At 43.7% G+C, this 18107-nt stretch overlaps 1 protein-coding gene across 4 annotated transcripts in view; it reads left to right on the top strand.

Moving 5' to 3' along the window:
* PAS1 (FKBP-type peptidyl-prolyl cis-trans isomerase family protein) overlaps positions 1 to 10781 on the top strand; it is a 128824-nt gene extending 118043 nt beyond the window's left edge. For all 4 annotated transcript variants that reach the window (XM_086514779.1, XM_086514778.1, XM_086514780.1 and 1 more), the window contains 5 exons: positions 7715 to 7783; positions 7869 to 7946; positions 8040 to 8141; positions 9848 to 9919; positions 10117 to 10781. In XM_086514779.1, the coding sequence (XP_086370905.1) occupies positions 7715 to 7783; positions 7869 to 7946; positions 8040 to 8141; positions 9848 to 9919; positions 10117 to 10368 (573 nt within the window). In that variant the 3' untranslated portion in view covers positions 10369 to 10781. The remainder of the gene's footprint in view (positions 1 to 7714; positions 7784 to 7868; positions 7947 to 8039; positions 8142 to 9847; positions 9920 to 10116) is intronic.
* Positions 10782 to 18107: the final 7326 nt, after the last annotated feature.

The raw sequence follows: 18107 nt of genomic DNA, 5'->3' as shown, positions 1-18107 counted from the left end.
CGTAGGAATGCCTCACGGTCCGCTCCCGCATACGGTCGGAGCTGTATTGTCTCCACCGGAGGGATGGGGCGGGTGTCAAAGATGTGGAAGCAACGGGCTCTCCATATGAACCAGAGAGTCAGGCTGCAGATAAGCTCCCAACAAAGCTCTCTATCATTGCTCCACTCCTGGGGCGTAAGCTCTGTGACGAGCTAGAGTGTAGGCCGGCCCTCTTGTATCACAATCATCCTGCTAGCTAAGGACAACTCAAAACGAAGTGCTGGCCATGTGAGGGTGGACCAAGCAAGAGTACCTCAATTGTATTGGCTGGCTGATGACAGGGCTATCATCAACCATAGAATCCGAAGCCAAACCTGCTGCGCCATGGGGCAGTTCCATAAACAATGCCTCTGACTCAAGTGGGTGGTCACAAGCGGCACAACCCGCTGGATGGCCATTGTAGACCAACCAACTCCCCAATGCAGTAGCTCGATGGGTGACAAGCCACTGGAACATGATGACTCTCCTCTGCTGTCTTCCGTCCCACAAGCGCTCCCAAAAGTTTGTCAGGAACTCAGCTGTGAGGCCCTTCTCCTGCCAGTGACCTGCCACAACAGAGCGGGCCTCTCTCCGAGCAGCCAGTATGTGGCATCCCAGTCATGCTGTGTACTAGAGAAAAGGAATCCCTGGGTGATCAGCTGAAGCAAAAGCGTCCTGCCAAAACCACTCCCTAGGGTCCCACTGCTCTTGCAACAGAGGGCGACTCTCCCAAGCCCAGAGCCTCCAATGTCCAGTCTCAAGATCTGTCAGGTTGGGATCAAGCACACGAATCCTCCCTCTGATGCCCACAACTTGAATCCGCTGAAAGCAACACTCTACTACCTCTGGAGCAACTCTGTGGAGGCTACCCTCTCGCTGAACCTCAAGAAACATGCGAAGCCCTGAGTCGGAGCAGGCCCGAATTGCGATGAGGACCTCAAGGCGATTAAAGGCCCCCATCCAGCTGGGAGCCGCCGGTTCGAGAGGCATGTGCCACTCTGCTGGTATAGCCTCGACGATGTCCTGACACATGCTCTGTACCCCCCTCATGCAGCGAAGCTACATGCTTTGACTCTCCTCTTCCTGATCAGCCTCTCTAGCTCGCTGATAAAAGAACTCGAGAAGATCCAGCAAGATGTGATGTATCACATGGTGGCCAAGAGCACTTGGTTGGCCACCACAGCTCTGCCAGCAAGAGAGAGCCTCGCCGAGCTCCAATGTAACAACTTCCTCCTGATGGCTAGGAGGAGGGGGGTAGTCTGCTGCTCTGATGACAAGCCCAAGCCAATCTGGCAGCCCAATTAGTGAACGGGAGTCCCTGAAGGGATCCAAGGAAAGCCCTCTCCAGGCATCTAGTTAGGCGTTGGAGCATCACCAACCCAAAAAGAAACTGTCTTTTGCGAGTTGATCAATGCTCCCGATGCATAAGAAAACACCTCCAGAGCCTGCTCACACCTGTGCAAATTGGCCTCGCAGTCCTCCAAAAACATGCCTGAGTCATCAACAAACTCAACGTCCAGAAGCTCCTCTCCGTGAATGGGTAACTATAGGCCTTGCGAGCCAACCTCCTGTGAGGCCAAAAATCTGCTTATTGCCTCTGCGTAGAAAAGAAACAGGAAGGGGGCAAGAGGGCAGCCCTGCCGTATTGAGCGTGTAAGCATGAGGCATTCCCCTTGAGCACACCTGTAGAGGGTAGACACCCCTCCGATCCATGCATCTGAGAAACCCATCCAGTGCAAAGTGCCCTCTAGGAAGTCCAAGTCAACTCTGTCGTAGGCCTTCTCAAAGTCGAGAAGGAGCACCACAAGATCCTCTCCTCGCAGGCGGACAAGGGGAGTCGCCTCCCAAAAGTTGAAGATGTTGTCAAGGATACTACGCTCCTTGACAAAGGGTGTTTGACTCTCATGTATGATGCTCTCAAGTAGTGGCTGAATTCTCAAACTCAGAGCCTTTTCAAAAATACAAAATGTGTTGGTATGCACTACATAGGTCCTATCCAGCACCTCCCAGTACTCCAAGGAAAAACTAGGGATCAAACCATCCTCTCGAGGGGAACTACCACGAGGGAGTGCTCTGAGAGCCTCTTGAATCTCCTCTGGCAAGAGAGGGCTCTCAAGCATCTGTCTCATCTCCTTAGTGACGAGGCAAGGCATTTGTGCCCACACCCGCTCTTTGAATACATCCCTGTGCTCTGACTATGGCTCAATTGAGAGCAGCTTCGATAAAAGTCAGTAGCTATTGCCCGTATGTCTTCAGGCTTTGTGGAATCTGTCCCATTCTGTCTCCTCAATTGGCGAACACTCGTATGCGCATTGCGGGGACCCATTATCTCAAAAAACTCTCCAATAACAATGCCACCCACTGAGATGCCTGTCGGTGGTCGGCAAACTCATGGCACTGCTCCTCAATGGTGATCAACTCCTGCGAGCTTGCACCAGCTGATCCTCCATCCAGGGACTACTTGGGTGTTGCTCCTGCGTCCTCTGTAAGGAGGCAATGCCCCGACGTAGCCGCTTCTCCTCCTCTCGGGCCGCAACCCGTCGTGCTGGAGAAAGAAGCGACTAAGCTCCCCCGAGGCCATTGGCCACTCTAGCAACAAAGTCCCCTTGTGCATCCAAACTCTCGGGCTCTGTATCTAGCAAAATCCTCTCAGGGATGCGTAACATAACATTGCCACACCTCTACCTGTGAGTCAAAGTAAGGATCAGTGTCACATGATTATGGGCACCTGCCTCGGACGAGGTACCTGCCTGTGCTCCCTACGTCTCTGCCTCTGGAGCTTGAGCAACCTTAGGAGGCTGGGTCTGTGGCCTTTGCACGATGGCCCGTCTGTCTGCAAATGAAGCACTAATTCAGGAGGCGTGAATACTCCACACTCTGATGGATCCAACCACCACTCACCTGAGGTAGTAGAACGACCTAGGGTGTGGGTGTAACAGACTTGGACACTCCAGGTCAAGATTCTACCGCGACACGACAAGAATTTCACTTCAAAACAGTTCACAATTCACAATTGATTCGACACTGGCCCGACGGAGTTCCGTGCCTAGAGATATTGGCCCCAAAGACTGGCGCCCCTTTTAGCTGTGTTTCGCTTTCTTTGAGCTCCGAAACGAAACGTTTCAGAAACCTCGAAAACCTGAAACGCACGAAACCCCGAAACGTTTCATGTCACACTGTGCGAAAGTACACTAGACTGGTTGGGTCTCACTCTCAGACTCTGCGTCCAGATGCTCTGCGAAGTGAGAGACCAACTTCACTTATAAAGAATCACAAGGGATGTTAATTGTAGAGCCCCAAAAGCTCTCCCAACAGCTTTCAAAAATAAAGCATGGCTCTCTCACAAGCTCTTTTGAGTAAATAAAGCAGAGCTTTAGAAAAAGTAAGGCGCTCTCTCTCTCTCAAGCATTGCATAGACAAAAGCAAGCCTAAAAGCTGCCAGAAATACCGCACGCACGTCAGCATGCTGCACAAATTCCGATGCCGTGTCTCAGCCAGACTGCATTTTCCCCGAGCTTGTCCATGCCAGTGTGTGTTTGTACACATGGCAGCCACGCCACCAGTTTGTGACAGTGGGTGTCTCGAACCAAAACACGTACCATAGGTATGCTTGCTGTTCTGGCAGCAACAGAAGTTGCCGTGCATGGCGTCTTCAACACGGTCCCAATCTTGGAACCTATCCTAGAAAGTAGCGGGAGGTTACTCTCTCCTCAAGCTAGGGAAGCATACCGAAATGGGCAGGTCTGCCTCCTCGGCAAGAACATGGGTAGCCGGATGGAAGCCATGGCGCCACAGTCGATAATGAGCTTTGACTGCTCGGATGGCAAGGGGGCTCATTGCAATGACCTTGGACGACATCTCTGGAGTCTCCAACTCTATCTGGTAGTAGCGGCACCCAAGAAGCTGAACATCGATGATCTTTTCCACCTCTGCTAAAAGGCAAGCCTGGAGGAGGTGGCACACCTCTCCTCTGCTAGGTTGGGTGCCGATTATCTTGCAGATAACTGAGGTAGCCTGGTGTCGCTCCACCTGTGCCTCTAAGCTCACTTGCTCTGTTGGCGAAAGAGCAAGTCGGATGGTGGGTTCTGCGTTGTTGGGCGAGGGGGCTTCAATCCCTTTGTGAGAGAGCACAATCCTCCATGTGTGTCTGTTGTTGTGATGGCGTACGAGGGAGAAAAGGGCGCAATGTAGATGAGTCAGAAAGTGAAGAAGAGTCTGCCAACTCCTCCAAAGGAGAGGATGAGAAAGTAGTGCAGCGCGGGGGTGGGGTGGGTGGGGGGGGGGGATGATGAATGCGATGCGCGAGCGATGGCGAGGAGCAACAACGAGCCTACGACCGGGTTTAGAAACACCTTGCTCTATCTTCTTCTTTAACTTGTGACCAAACTCTATTCAGAATTACGGTGGTAAACTCCTTGAGTTCATTAGGGTAGCGCACATGCGACCTAGAATAGTTACGACATCATAGACATGTTATTGCCTCAAACTTCCATGGCCTAGATGGCTTTAGCCCCGCTAAGAAGTTGGCCACGAAGAGGATCCTTTGGGTAACTAGGTAGTAGACTGAGATATGGCTCCCTTACGGAATTAAACTGACAACTAAGAGCAGCCATGTGCCGTCCCCACCCATAGAATCAAGAAAGAGCAATCTATCAATCCTCACATTGTATGGACTTGGTAAGTTTTCTTGTGTTAAGTCAAATTAAGCCGGAGGCTCCAGTCCTAGTGGTGCCCTTTTGTCAATTCTGTTGAGATAACCAACTTCTGTGCGCATGCTTCTCTCCTATGGTAGTTGTCACTGTCACCTTCTTGTGTGGCCTTTTGAAGACATTTAATATAACATTTCATTTCATTTCATTTCATTTTCTGTGTGTGTGTGTGTGTGTGTATGCGCGCGCGCACGCTAGTGCACAACATACTATGAGATCGCAGGCGTTTTCATTGCTTATTTAGAGAGGGCTTTAGCCCCTTAACCTACATCATTAATTACTATGATCAGAGGTGCCTAGGTATCTTTTTGCTGGAGATCCGTAGACTCAAAGAGGGCATCCTTTGTGATGAGCCATCAAGCTTTGCCGCTCACGACGCTCGAGGATGCAAGGATCTTCACATTGTAGACGAGGTCTATATATTATCTGTGTGTGTGCGCGGCGCATGATCAGAGGTGCCTAGGTATCTTTTTGCTGGAGATCCGTAGACTCAAAGAGGGCATCCTTTGTGATGAGCCATCAAGCTTTGCCGCTCACGACGCTCGAGGATGCAAGGATCTTCACATTGTAGACGAGGTCTATATATTATTTGTGTGTGTGCGCGGCGCGCGCGCACACACACACACAGATAATATATAGACCTCATCTACGATGTGAACACTAGATTATCTATACATGACCATAGAATGGATCTTTTATTAACATGTAAGATGGTTTGTATGGCCTACCCACATCATGTAAACATGTAAGCATAGCCTATAAGAGGCATAGATTAGCTTAGAATTGCGAATAGTAATTTGTACAGCTCATTCATGAGCACCAAAACTGAAATCAGCAAATTGCTTCTATTGGAATCCATAAAATTGTATGGTGGTTGCAAATCAGCCATATAAAGTGTTGATTTGCACCAAAATCCTGTATATCCATAATATAAAGCATAAACTGCTCGTATTTCGGCCCATACGTTGCATCCACAAGCACCAATGCCATGAAAAACAGTTCATAAAGACCACAAATCTGTGCTAAAACATGCGTATTACTGAATGATGCTTGGTTCCTTCTCTCTACTCTTTCAAGTGCCCACATTCTATTCCATTTGCTTGCAATTGTCTCCCAGGCAAGGAAGCCACAATCTATACAAGCACATAGGAGAAGAGAATGCTACACAAGTAGATTCAACAAAGTCTTGGCAATGAAAATCTCTTGGATGGTTGAATTCTTTAATTCCAATGCAATTCTTTGCAATGCAAGATTTCCATTGTAGACATGGTTCATGAGAGAGATTTTCCCATGATCTAGAACACACAAAGATGACTGAAGTTGAGAGAGGGACACTGAAAAATAGAGAATTCAGCAAGCTCATGGATTGTTTTGAACAAAATCAGCCACGCACAGTAAGATGTGGTGCAGAACGAAGAAAAGAGATCCCCCAAGGTTGGGTAGGGCTATGGAAAACTTCGAAGTGCAAAGAAATGTTACAAAATCTGAGTTTTCAGCCTCCAAAAGTGCTGCAGAAGCTCAATTACGAGTTCCCTCTGGAAAATAAATAACTATGTGCCGCGGAAGCCAAGTGTGATGGTGCAAGTCTCAATATAAGGCTCTTCTTTGCCACTTCTCATCAATTTAGAGGCCCTTTTTTCATAAAATTGTAGGTCTAAAAGTACCTCAAATGCTCAATAATTTGATGTGGAACTTTTGGCAAGCTTGGATATCTGGTAGATTCTGCACCTTTTGACATGTACCAATTCTCATCGGGAGTCATCAAAAATAGAAACCTGCCCTATATTTTTGGAGTTGAATTTTTTGTGTTCCACTCGTTGAAAAATACATGCAAGCAAAAGTAGAGTTTGCAATTGTTTCGTATGGATGTGGATTATCCCCCATACAGAGTTATGTATAGTAGCAACATATCCTCTGAAACTGTAGCGCAGATAGTGTGTCGTGCTCTTTATAGTGGGTGCTCCTCAGTGCAATGTGCGTGACAATCTCACTCAAAACAGACTGAAAACAAGAAATAATAGACAACAACCCAGCTCACAGAGACACAACAGCAACAGTAGACCACAACAAATGACTTGACTATCTCAAAGTATTGATACAGACTCTGGCGTGGCAGCACACTCAGCTCCAGCCCAGGACTCTCAGGTACAATGGGGTGTCGAGGCTCAGATGTGCAGGGATGGTGAAGACGTGCTCTATGTATAGACTCACTCTAGACGACTACGTAAAAGATAATGATGACCAAACCGCTACTACTCATATATACAACCATAAAGAGCCACCAACAGCTCGTAAATGACAGCATCTAAGTCCATCTCCACTAAGTGGTGGTGGTGACCTGGCCACGATGTCCACTAGACCACCGTATCCCTGCCACGTGTCACTGCCCAGCGAGTCCGTCCAGTGTGAACCGACCAACCAAAGACCAACTGTAAAGTCCAAACTGTACTAACTTTCCTGTGAAAGTGACATTGTAGATTGCTACAGAAACCCACTTTGTTGAGCACTTCAGCAATTTTAAGTTTAAATTGTATGCAACAATTGATTATGCTCTTGAATTGTCACTGACTTGAACCCATGGACCCAGGCCCATAACGTTATGATGCTTGTATGAGATTGATCAGCCTTGTTAGAGATAGCAATCCTAGTGCGAGAATCAAGATTCACCCACCTTAGTACTCATTTAGGGTTATTCTTCTGCGATAGTTACCTTTTTGTCTCTAACCCTTTCGATGTTCACTAGACAACGTTCCCCTCAGGGAGGTGTTGAAGGTCAATAAGCCATGGTACAGTCTATTGAAATTGAGAGACATGTAGGTGTCAAACTGCAAAAACAAGGGTTTAATATGATGTCGATCCACAGAGATCATATTTTATTCAGACTCCTTATCATTATTGGGTGTCCTAATTTTTGTGTGTTGTTCATTCTTACTTGCCATTCGATGTTGTGAGCTGATATGGGTGAAAACAATCAATGGTTGTTGCAGGTCTTGCGAGAGTTCAATCATGTGAACCCACAGGATGAGGAAGAGACGGATACATTTTTACAAAGCCGGGTATTTTTTTTTATCACAGATGTAGATTTAGGGTCCTTGTATGTACATTTGATTTAGTATTTTTTGTGTGTTCTGGTGCATGTAGTATCTTCTGCACCTCAACGTAGCTGCTTGTTACCAAAAGCTTGGCGACCATGTGAAGGCTATTGAGTCTTGCAACAAAGTATGGCACTGCAATTTTGTGAAATATTCATGTCAGGTTGATGGATTTATGGTTGGTCTCATGAGATTTGACGGTAGGTTAATTTTTATACAGGTACTCGAAGAAAGTCCTAATCATGTAAAAGCATTATACCGGAGAGGAATGTCACATATGGCTGTTGCAGACTTTGATGATGCAAGAGCTGATTTCAATGCGGTAATCTGAGGATTAAGCTCACTTAGTGTGGGAGGTCTGCTTTGTAGTTAGACAAGAATATAAAAGTAGTCAAAAATTATGAGAAGTTTGTTTCAAAGTGTCTGCTGTTCAACCTTGTGCTGTGTTCATGTTCATTTGCAGGCCATCTCTCATATGTGCTGCTTCCATTCACCACCTTTCTCTACATAGCCACTTTCTAATATTCACCCCAGATTTGGCTCTCCTCTTTGAATCCTTTGTATACGTCCATGTCTTACCTTGAGAGCACATGAAGTTCACATGTTCAAAGAGCATTTTTCTGATGGCTATCCGTTGGTAGTTGTGGCTTTTCTGAAGGAAAAGTTTACTTAAGCCTGGCTTTTGGTTAGACAGATTGCGGGCTTCTAGAGGATTTGAATTCACGTTAGCTCACATTCGGACCTTTTGAACAGTTTGTGATTGCTTCGTGCTTCCTTATAGTCTTAGCAGCTCAACTTGTCCTCTTCTCTATACTTACCATCACTCTGCAAGATGATGATATGTCATTTGTCACGGAAGGTGTTTGCAGCATGCCTTCAGCCCTTTGCCTCCCTGGATCTAGTCTTTTAGCAGTGGCAATAACTGGGGTATCATTCAAACTCGAGTCCCTGTTTTTTTTCTAGTGGCTTGGCATTTGCATCCCACGAGTCTGGCTGAAGGCTCTGGTAAAGTGTTCGCTTTAGCAGTGCCCATAGTTGCTACACAGTACAAATACTATGCAGTAATGTACTTATGGCACAATCGAACTAGGAAAGTTTTGATATGCTGTATTGTGTGTTTGGCAGTTTTCCAAAACTTATTAATTAAAATTTCAATTCTTGTGTATTTGCATGATGTTCTTGTAGTGTAAAGAGAGTGTAAGTTTAGGACTTAATAGAACTAGATGGCCCAGACACTATTGGACAAAAGTTAAATTTTGTTATCATCATGTCTGTTGCCAATCAGCTGTATGAGCGAACAAATGCTCCATACGACCGTGTAGAACAATTTGCTTGTACCAATCACGACGGTAACCATGTCGGTGCCAAATTGGATGCAGATCTTCATGTAATAATTTAAAGGTGTAGGGAAGGGACTACTTCTGTCCTCTCCCAGTAATGTGGGTGAGTGGTGAATGCCAGGTGCACACATTACAGGAAAGTACAGTAGCTGTCCTTTCCCGCCTGTCAAAGTTGGGGGGAGGGCGGCCAGCACTGTTGCCTGTATTGTTGACTGCAGAAACACATCTTTTGACACGTGAATTGTGGAGTCCTTCTGGTTGCTGAGATGGTGTCGATTTCATGATTGCATGGCTGCATGCAAAAATTCTGCATGGTTGTATGCTGCAGATTGCCTGCCCCTCAACCTCCGACTTTGATGAGTACGGCAGTGCTTGCCAATTCACCAATTCTGGCAGCAGCAGAACTCCATGGCTCATCCTGGGTACGTGTGAGTGCTGTGACTTAGGCTTGAAAGCTGAGCTTGTTGGTGGTCTCAGTTTGGACTTTGTTTCCAGCACAAAAGCCAAGTCACAGATTGAGGCATAATTTGAGAAAGATCTATCCTGGTGGTGCCTTGATTGTGTAAAGAGTTCAGATATTTTGTTTCTTGGTTTTTTTTCTGTTCAGCAGTGCCGTTTTTCCTGGCAGTTTCCCAATTTGGGATCAGTTATGAAAACTGAGTTGGATTTGTTTGCTAACTAATGACAGATGTTGACAATCGACAACGCAGTGGAGGCTGATGTGAAAGCAGCGTTAGCAAAATTGCGGAAAAAACAGCAGGTTCTTAATTTTGTGGTGTGGAAAAGAATCTTAAAACTGTTCAGCCAGTATATATCTTAAAGTAAACGTGTAGGTGCGTAGGCCTGCAAAATGCGTATATGAGAAAATATGCCACTTTCCACTTCATAATTTAGTGGTTCTGTGCTGCGGGCCGTTTATACCGAAAGTCCATGACAACACTTGATTTTTTTATGCAGGAAGCTGAAGTGAATGCACGCAAACAATTCAAGGGTCTGTTTGATAAGAAGCCAGGGGAGCTTTCCAAAGTAGATGAAGAAGAAACAAAGGAGCAAGTGGTGACTGGAGAAAGTTCTAGAGAACTCAATGCAGATGCGACAACTGATGGCTCTTCGAAAAACAAAGAGAAGGTGGAGCAAACTTCAAGCTCATGGCTTAGTTGGAGGTACTGGTTGAGAGGGTTTCCTACTACAAAATGCACCATTCTTTGATAAAACCCTGTGGTCGAAGCTCAGCTGCTTGGTTCTGGGGAGTTTGTATTGCAACAGCAAATTTTGTAAGTAAACTACCCAGACCTGAACATTTTACAATGAGGAAAGTTTCAGCATATCACCCAAGGGCCCCTTTAAGCTATATTTCTCTGCAACATAAGTTCTGCTTGAAGAGGCCAACTTGCACCAGTGATTTCCGAACATGCTCTCCACTATCTTCAATTACTAGTAGTTGCCGAGTTTTGCATTTGCCAAGGTGGATAGAGATGTTAAATACGATACATAAAGTATGAAGTGAAAACAAGGTGTGGTATTGGACCAGAGTTTAGAAGTAAAAACAATAAATTTGTTGGTAATGGATGACCAATACATAATTGAATGAATTAAACGTCTTAGATGATAAATTCGCCAAATCTTCATCGGTTGATTTGGGTCTGTGGCAAAGGGGAACATAGAGCATTTGAAGGGCATATCTATTATACCGCACCAATGTAAGCATTCTCTATTTGTAAGTTGATCTTCAAACAAGAAGGCCAGCTTTTCTGGAAAAGGCAAATGGAATGGTACCCCAACAAACCTAAAAGAAATCTAATTGTCCTCCAAGCTAGATGGAGGTTTGCTCTAATTATCAAGGTTAGGTTATGCTTGACGATGGATGTTTAAGGTGCCTAAAGGGAGAGTTTCTTTGATAGTGGGATCAAATACTTGGGAATAAGTGGATTCATCGACGGATATTTTGATCAGCTTATCTTATCAAAGGAATGATATTTGCTAGAGATCTTGAGCTCAATTCTTCATGTATCCTCCTCCCTCTCCTCCATGTTACTCTCACATTTGACTAGTAATTGACATATACAAAAGGCCAAAATGGCTTTGGCTTCTACGACAAATTTGAATGAACTTGCACTTGTGCAATACCCACGTGATGGCTTGTAATATCACTACCATCATAGCCTGCATGCCTGTGTCCTACCTCTACATGCTTACAGGCATTCAACAAGCATGCTTTGTAGATAGACAAGCACATACTTGCATAGAACCTATGATGAAGGCCAATGGTGGTTGATATACCTAGGTGAATTTTTTAGATGAATTTCTTCATTCCATTCTTACGCAATGGAGTTAGGTGATTTTCTTGTGTAGATTTGTGTAATAAGGGTTTATAGAGCTAGGTGAGGTATTTGGATGAAAGTTCATTCCGTTTCTAATTTTGTGTTGTGGGTTTCAAATGTTCTATGAATTGGGATTATTTTTTCGCGGTATTCACTAGTTTGGTGTACAAACTAATATGAGTACTTGAGTGATGATGTTTGCTAATTCGGTGTAAAATTTCATAACATAGCATGAGTTTCAATTGAGTGAAAAAAAAATCTACTTAAATTCTATTTTGATACTCTACACATCGCCAAATTGTGATTTGGAAAAGTTCTAATGTGAATGAAAGTCAAGACAAGTTCATGATTTGTTTTATAGGCAGTAAAGACTCAAGTAGTTTTGTTACTATAGTTACTCAATGTGGTTTCAGAACATGACATGTACATAATTATTAGTATGTTGCAAGTGCAGAAGGGACAGGAAAAAGTCGATGCAATTTGAATGCAGCATGAAGACTCATGCTTTGCTTTGCATGCCTAGAATACATTCTACATCCTACTGGCAACAAGAGACTGTTGTGGTCTCAATAGACTATTGAGACTTAAAAAGTACAAGTTCACAGCAACATGGGTAGTTGTGGATTAGTAAAAAGATATAGATGTTACCATATACATGTGGTAGTAATGTGTGTGAACACACTAGGACTGTCGGGGCATTTTTCCCTCTTTAGGATGTTTTTTCTCTCGTGCATTGTATATACGCCCATCACTCTAGGGCTATCTATCTTTCCATTGCACACTAAGTAACACACTCTATTGTGTGCCTTGAGCTTCCTTCGTCTTCTCCAAGTTGTGTGCGTTTCTTTGCAATCCTAATTCCAACAATTGGTATCAGAGTAGGTTAGTCGCCAGTAGCTCCAGCACATGCTTGCTCATTTTCTCCGATCTCAGTGAGCTTTGGCAAGCGTTCGCAGGTTGATAAATATTTCGAGAACGCTAGTATAGCTCGGTCTACTCAGATTTTTGATTCGGGCTCATTTCGGCCTTCGTTTCCACTACAGGTTGTTCCACACAGGCTATTTCATCATTTCGTGCAGAATTTTTGTTAGTGCCGTTTTCTGCATAACAGTTGCCTTACAGTCTTCTACGGTTTGTGCTACATATCACGTGTTGTTCCGCTTCGTTTCTCCTCTTTTTAGACAGTTTTTACATTAGGTGCATCATTTACCATGGCTGACAACAACACAGATGTGTTCAAGATGTTTGCTGTTGAGGACATATTGAGTGGGGACAATTACCCTATGTGGGCTTACATGATGCAACATGTTCTTGTGTCAAAGGGCATCTAGAATATTGTGCAGGGCATTGATGTACGTCCCGGTTCTGAGGATGTAGGAGATGTTGAGGATGTGGTAGGTCTTGTTGCAAGGATTGCTGCTATTAGAGTAGTTTTGCCTATGGCATAACGATCTTGTTGAGATGTAAAGGATGCGCGGGCTCATGCATTGATTGCGTTGTCTGTGAAAGCGCACCATTGCTCCTGACATTCGTTCAACAAAATCTACAAAACACGCTTGGGATATTTTAGCTGGTCTTTAAGCAAGTTGCAATGAGGCTAAAATTGCTTTGCTGCGTGAAGAGCTAGAGTCGAAGATTATGCATGAGAAAGATGATATGGACACTTTCCTTGTTGGTATCAAGGAAATCAATGAGGAGGTTATTTCTGTAGGTGAAGTCATTTCAGACAATTCCCTTGTGCAGACTGTTTTTGATGCCTTACCAGATTCTTACCAGACTTTTGCTAGTACTTGGAGACTTATGACCCAAGGAAATCGTGAAGTTGTCAAGTTTGATGCATTATGCACATTTCTGTTGCAAGAGTCACTTTTCAGAAAAAACAGGACTAGACAACGTGCAATTGAACATGCTTTTATTGCTTCTCAAAGAAAGGGTGGTAACAACAATGCAGCCACTTCTTATGGTTCTGCTGCGAGTGGAAAACCTTCTGTTCCCAATGCTTCTACTGGCAACAATTCGTCTGGAAATTCTGGTGATAAGGACAAAAAGAAGATGCGTTGCTATTATTGTAAAGCTAATGATCACTTGATCAAGCAGTGTTCTAAGTTGAAGGCCAAAGAGGCTAAGAAGAAAGAGGGTGCTTCCACTGCAAAATGATGGTTTCACTACGAATGTAGCCATTGTTGAGTTTTTTGTGAAAGGAGACTGTGATACTGATATTGATGCAAAATGGGCTTTTAGTGCAGAGTGCACTTACAATCCTTATGTCCATGATTCATGCATGTCAGTTGTTGCAGATTCACATGTGTGGTATTTCGACAGTGGTGCTACAAAGCACCATTACCTCACATCGTGAATTGTTCACCTCTCTCGAGTTTGTCCCTCATGGGAATCCAGTCACTTGTGCCAACAATGCCTCTTATCCGGTCCAAAGAGTTGGAAAGATTGTGCTTACTGCTGTAAATAGCAGTTATTTCACATTTGTCGATGCACTTTATGTACCTGGGATCAAGAAGAATCATTTGTCTGTATCTGCACTTGCTAGACTTGGACTTGTAGTCAAATTTGTGGATGACATATGTAAAGTTCATGATCTCAGTTTCGGTGATGAAATTGTTGCATCTGGGCTTTTGTGCGGTGGGCTATATAAGCTCACTTTGTATGACAAGTGTGGACAAAATTTTACAAATGCAGTTACAGATTCAAGGGCTATTTCAGATGTAAAACTTTGGCATGCACATTTTGGTCATCTGAATTTTACCAATTTGCTGCGTTTATAGAAATCTGATATGGTTCCTTCTTTGCCACCTCTTGAAGCACCTGTCAAACATGTTTCTGAAGGCTGTATTTTGGGTAAAATGCAGCATTCTAAGTTTCCCAAGGATGGTTCACTTAGGGCCACATGCAGGTTGCAGCTTGTGCATAGTGATGTTTGTTGGCCCATAGAAACTCTCTCCTTGGAAAATTACCTTTACTTTGTGACTTTCATTGATGATTACTCCAAGCATACATGGGCATTTCCGCTTAAAGCGAAGTCCGAAGTTTTTATGTGCTTCAAACAATTTCTGGCTATGGCTGAAAATGTCTCGAAATGTACTATGGGCACCCTCCTTTCTGATCAAGGGGGGAGTATACGTCTCATTAATTTAATGCATTTCTGGCTAGTCGTGGGATAAAACACCAATGTACACTGCCTTATACGCCTCAGTAAAATGGTGTTGCTGAGAGGAAAAACGGGTCACTTACAAAAATGGCACGATATATGGTCAAAAGTCAAGCTTTGCCACATTCTTTTTGGCTTGAGGCCATCATGTGTGCCACTTATGTACTTAACAAGAGTCCTACGAAAGCTTTGCAGTCTATTACTCCATAAGAAGCATGACATGATAGAAAGCCTTCTATTGAGAACATGCGTGTTTTTGGCTGTTTGGCATATGCTTTGGTGCCACAAACACAGCGCAGAAAATTGGATGATAAGGCTGTCAAATGTATTTTTGTTGGTTATAGTGCTGAAAGAAAAAGTTACAAGCCGGTTGTATCATCTGGAAACAAAGCGTATTTTGGTTTCACGGGATGTAGTGTTTGTGGAAGATTTTGTTCAACCCTTGCTGTCATATACTAGAGACAGTAATGTAAGCTCACATGACATTTATGAAACTTTGTTGCCTCTTTTCAATGGTGGAAATACGAATGTAAATTCCAATGAGGTACAAGATGTACTTGATGAGGAAAGGGATGAAAATGAGCACGCTAGAGGTAGGCCAAAATGGCTGGTGCATACATTGCGTGACAGTAAATTGGATGCACCTTGAGTCTAGTCGTACTCGTTCAGGCTCTCGCCATGCATCTTATGCATCAGATTGTTATGCTTTGGCTGTGTCTAGCTTACATGATGTTGATGAACCTCTATCTTTTGATGAAGCACATAATTCAAAAAATTGGATGGCTGCCATGCAATCAGAATATGATGCACTTATAGAAAATGACACATGAACTTTATGTGATTTGCCTCTTGGCAAAAAGGCCATTGGTACGAAGTGGGTTTACAAGTTGAAACGCAAGCCGGATGGTGAGATCGATGGCCATAAGGCTCGACTTGTTGCAAAGGGTTATGCACAAAAAAAAGGCATAGATTATGAAGAGACTTTTGCTCGCACTTGTCATATGACTACCGTGCGTTTTCTATGTGCATTGATAGCTCATTTTGGTTGGGATGTACATCAATCAGACATTTTTACTGCTTTCTTGAATGATGACATATTTGAGGAAGTTTATGTAACGCAGCCTCACGGTTTTGTCAAGAAAGGACAAGAGCACAAAGTGTGCAGATGTAAGAAGGCTTTGTATGGGTTGAAGCAATCTCCTCGTGCTTGGTATGAGAAAGCTTACACCTCATTTGGTCAAACAAGGTTTTCGTAAACAGTCCAACAGAAAGCACATTGTATGTAAAGCGTGAGGGTGATGTACTTCTCATTGTGGTTCTTTATGTCAATGATTTGCTGTCACTGGACCAAATGAGAGACATATTGCTGAATTTAAGGCTGATTTGAATGCTACTTTCAAGATGAAAGATTTGGGGTTGTTGCATCATTACTTGGGTATACAGTTTAAGCCGTGTGATGGTGGTATTGCCTTGTGTCCGAAAAGTTACATAGAGACATTGCTATGTAAGTTTGGACTTGAGAATTGCAAACCTATTGCCACTCCCACGAAAACAGGTTTGAAATTAAGTCTTCATGATGCTGGTGATCCTGCAGATGTCACTCTTTAACAAACTACTGTTGGAAGCCTCATTTATGTATGCAACAGGAGGCCGGATATTCAATTTGCAGTCTCACAGGTCAGCACATTTATGCATAGCCCAGGGTCTAAGAATTGACAAGCTGTCAAGAGGATTCTCCGCTACCTTTGTGGCACTTTACATCTTGTCTTGTTCTATCCCAAGGGGGATCATTGCCGCCAGACTTACATGCTTTTTTGGACTCAGATTCGGCTGGTTGTTTTGACACGTGAGTGTCCACAAGTGGTTTTTGTTTCATGCTTGGAAGTTCATGTATATCATGGTTGAGCAAGAAGCAACCTACTATGGCCAGTTCTAGTTGTGAGGCTGAGTACATGGCAGTCTTCAAAGCTATGGTTGAGTGTGTATGGCTCAGACGCCTTATGGCTGATTTGGGTGTTAGATAGGACACTGACAACACTATCTACACTGACAGTCTTAGCACATTGGCAGTTGCGAGGAACCCAATTTTTCATGATCGCACAAAGCACATTAAGGTGAATTACCACTATGTCAGGGAGAGGCTCTCAGCAGGAGAGATCAGCTTGCCTTATGTGCCAACACAGGACAACCTTGCAGATCTTTTCACAAAGGCATTGTCTCGTGAGAAGCTCAAAGCATTCTGCAAAGCCTTGAGCTTACTCCCCTTTGTGGACTGATCATGTCCTCAAGGCATGGCACTTCCCTTTACTCATGTGCTGGCTCTTGTTCACCGCATCACTCCCGGGGGGATTTGTTACCATATACATGTGGTAGTGATGTGTGTGAACACACTATGACCACCGGGGCATTTTTTCCCTCTTTAGGAGGTTTTTCCCCCGTGCATTGTATATACGCCTATCACTCTAGGACTATCTATATTTCCATTGCACACTAATTAACACACTCTCTATTGTGTGACTTGAGCTTCCTTTGTCTTCTCCAAGCTGTGTGCGTTTCTCTACAACCCTAATTCCAACAGCAGAAAGAGAGAATCAAAGCTGCAAATTCAATCCTAGGTTGTTGTTGTGATCACGGTCCAACAACTATAATTGTGGTAGTAAACGGTTACATAACCATGTATACTATTACGTCTTTATTGCAGTTATTTCACAAAAAAGAGTGCCTATTGGATGGCCTACCAAGGTGAACCATCCTAACATACATTATTATTTTAAAATCTCATGAGAAATTTGCCACATTGCAATTGATACAAAACTTATCGGCACAAACTTTAAACACAATGCAAAATAAATTGTTATGTTCAAAACAAAGGCATAGTTCAATTGTAAGATGACAAGTTATGTATAAGTCTCCCCCATCACATCGCAACAAAAACTAGGTGAACATCACAAAAACCTAAATCCCCCCAAAACATCATACGGAAGAATGTCATCCCCCTCATTGCGTGTATGGACGATGTCAATATTTTTTCAAATTATATAAAGAATAATGGAGCGAAACACAAGAATGGTGTAACCAAAATCCTTGCGGCAAGTTGTAGTTGTTTTTGGGTAGCAATGAATGGTGTTGTGCTCCGTATGCTTTATCATAAAATTGGCCCATTCCTCAATAGTCCTAAGCTTGTGATGTTTTGTAATTGTTGTAGTGCTACATTTATGAACTTAGATGCAATATTAACATAAACTTGCAGAAACAAATGTTAAGATCCATACATGTTTGTCCTTCTAGGAATCTTTGTCTCGCTGCACTTTTGATGGCATGGAGAATGCCTCACATGTGCTTCTCTCTATTGTTGGTGCCCCTAGCTTGTCATTACCAAGTGTATCTTTTCATAATACAACACCTTATCACTTGTGCCCACACAATACATCTTAGCTTGGATTACAACTTTCTTCATTGTGGAT

Source organism: Adiantum capillus-veneris, chromosome 6, assembly GCF_014529385.1.
Source record: "Adiantum capillus-veneris isolate H3 chromosome 6, ASM1452938v2, whole genome shotgun sequence".
NCBI classification, from domain to species: Eukaryota; Viridiplantae; Streptophyta; class Polypodiopsida; order Polypodiales; family Pteridaceae; genus Adiantum; species Adiantum capillus-veneris.
Note: the sequence above shows the minus strand (reverse complement) of the source record. Positions and strands in the feature narration are given on the sequence as shown.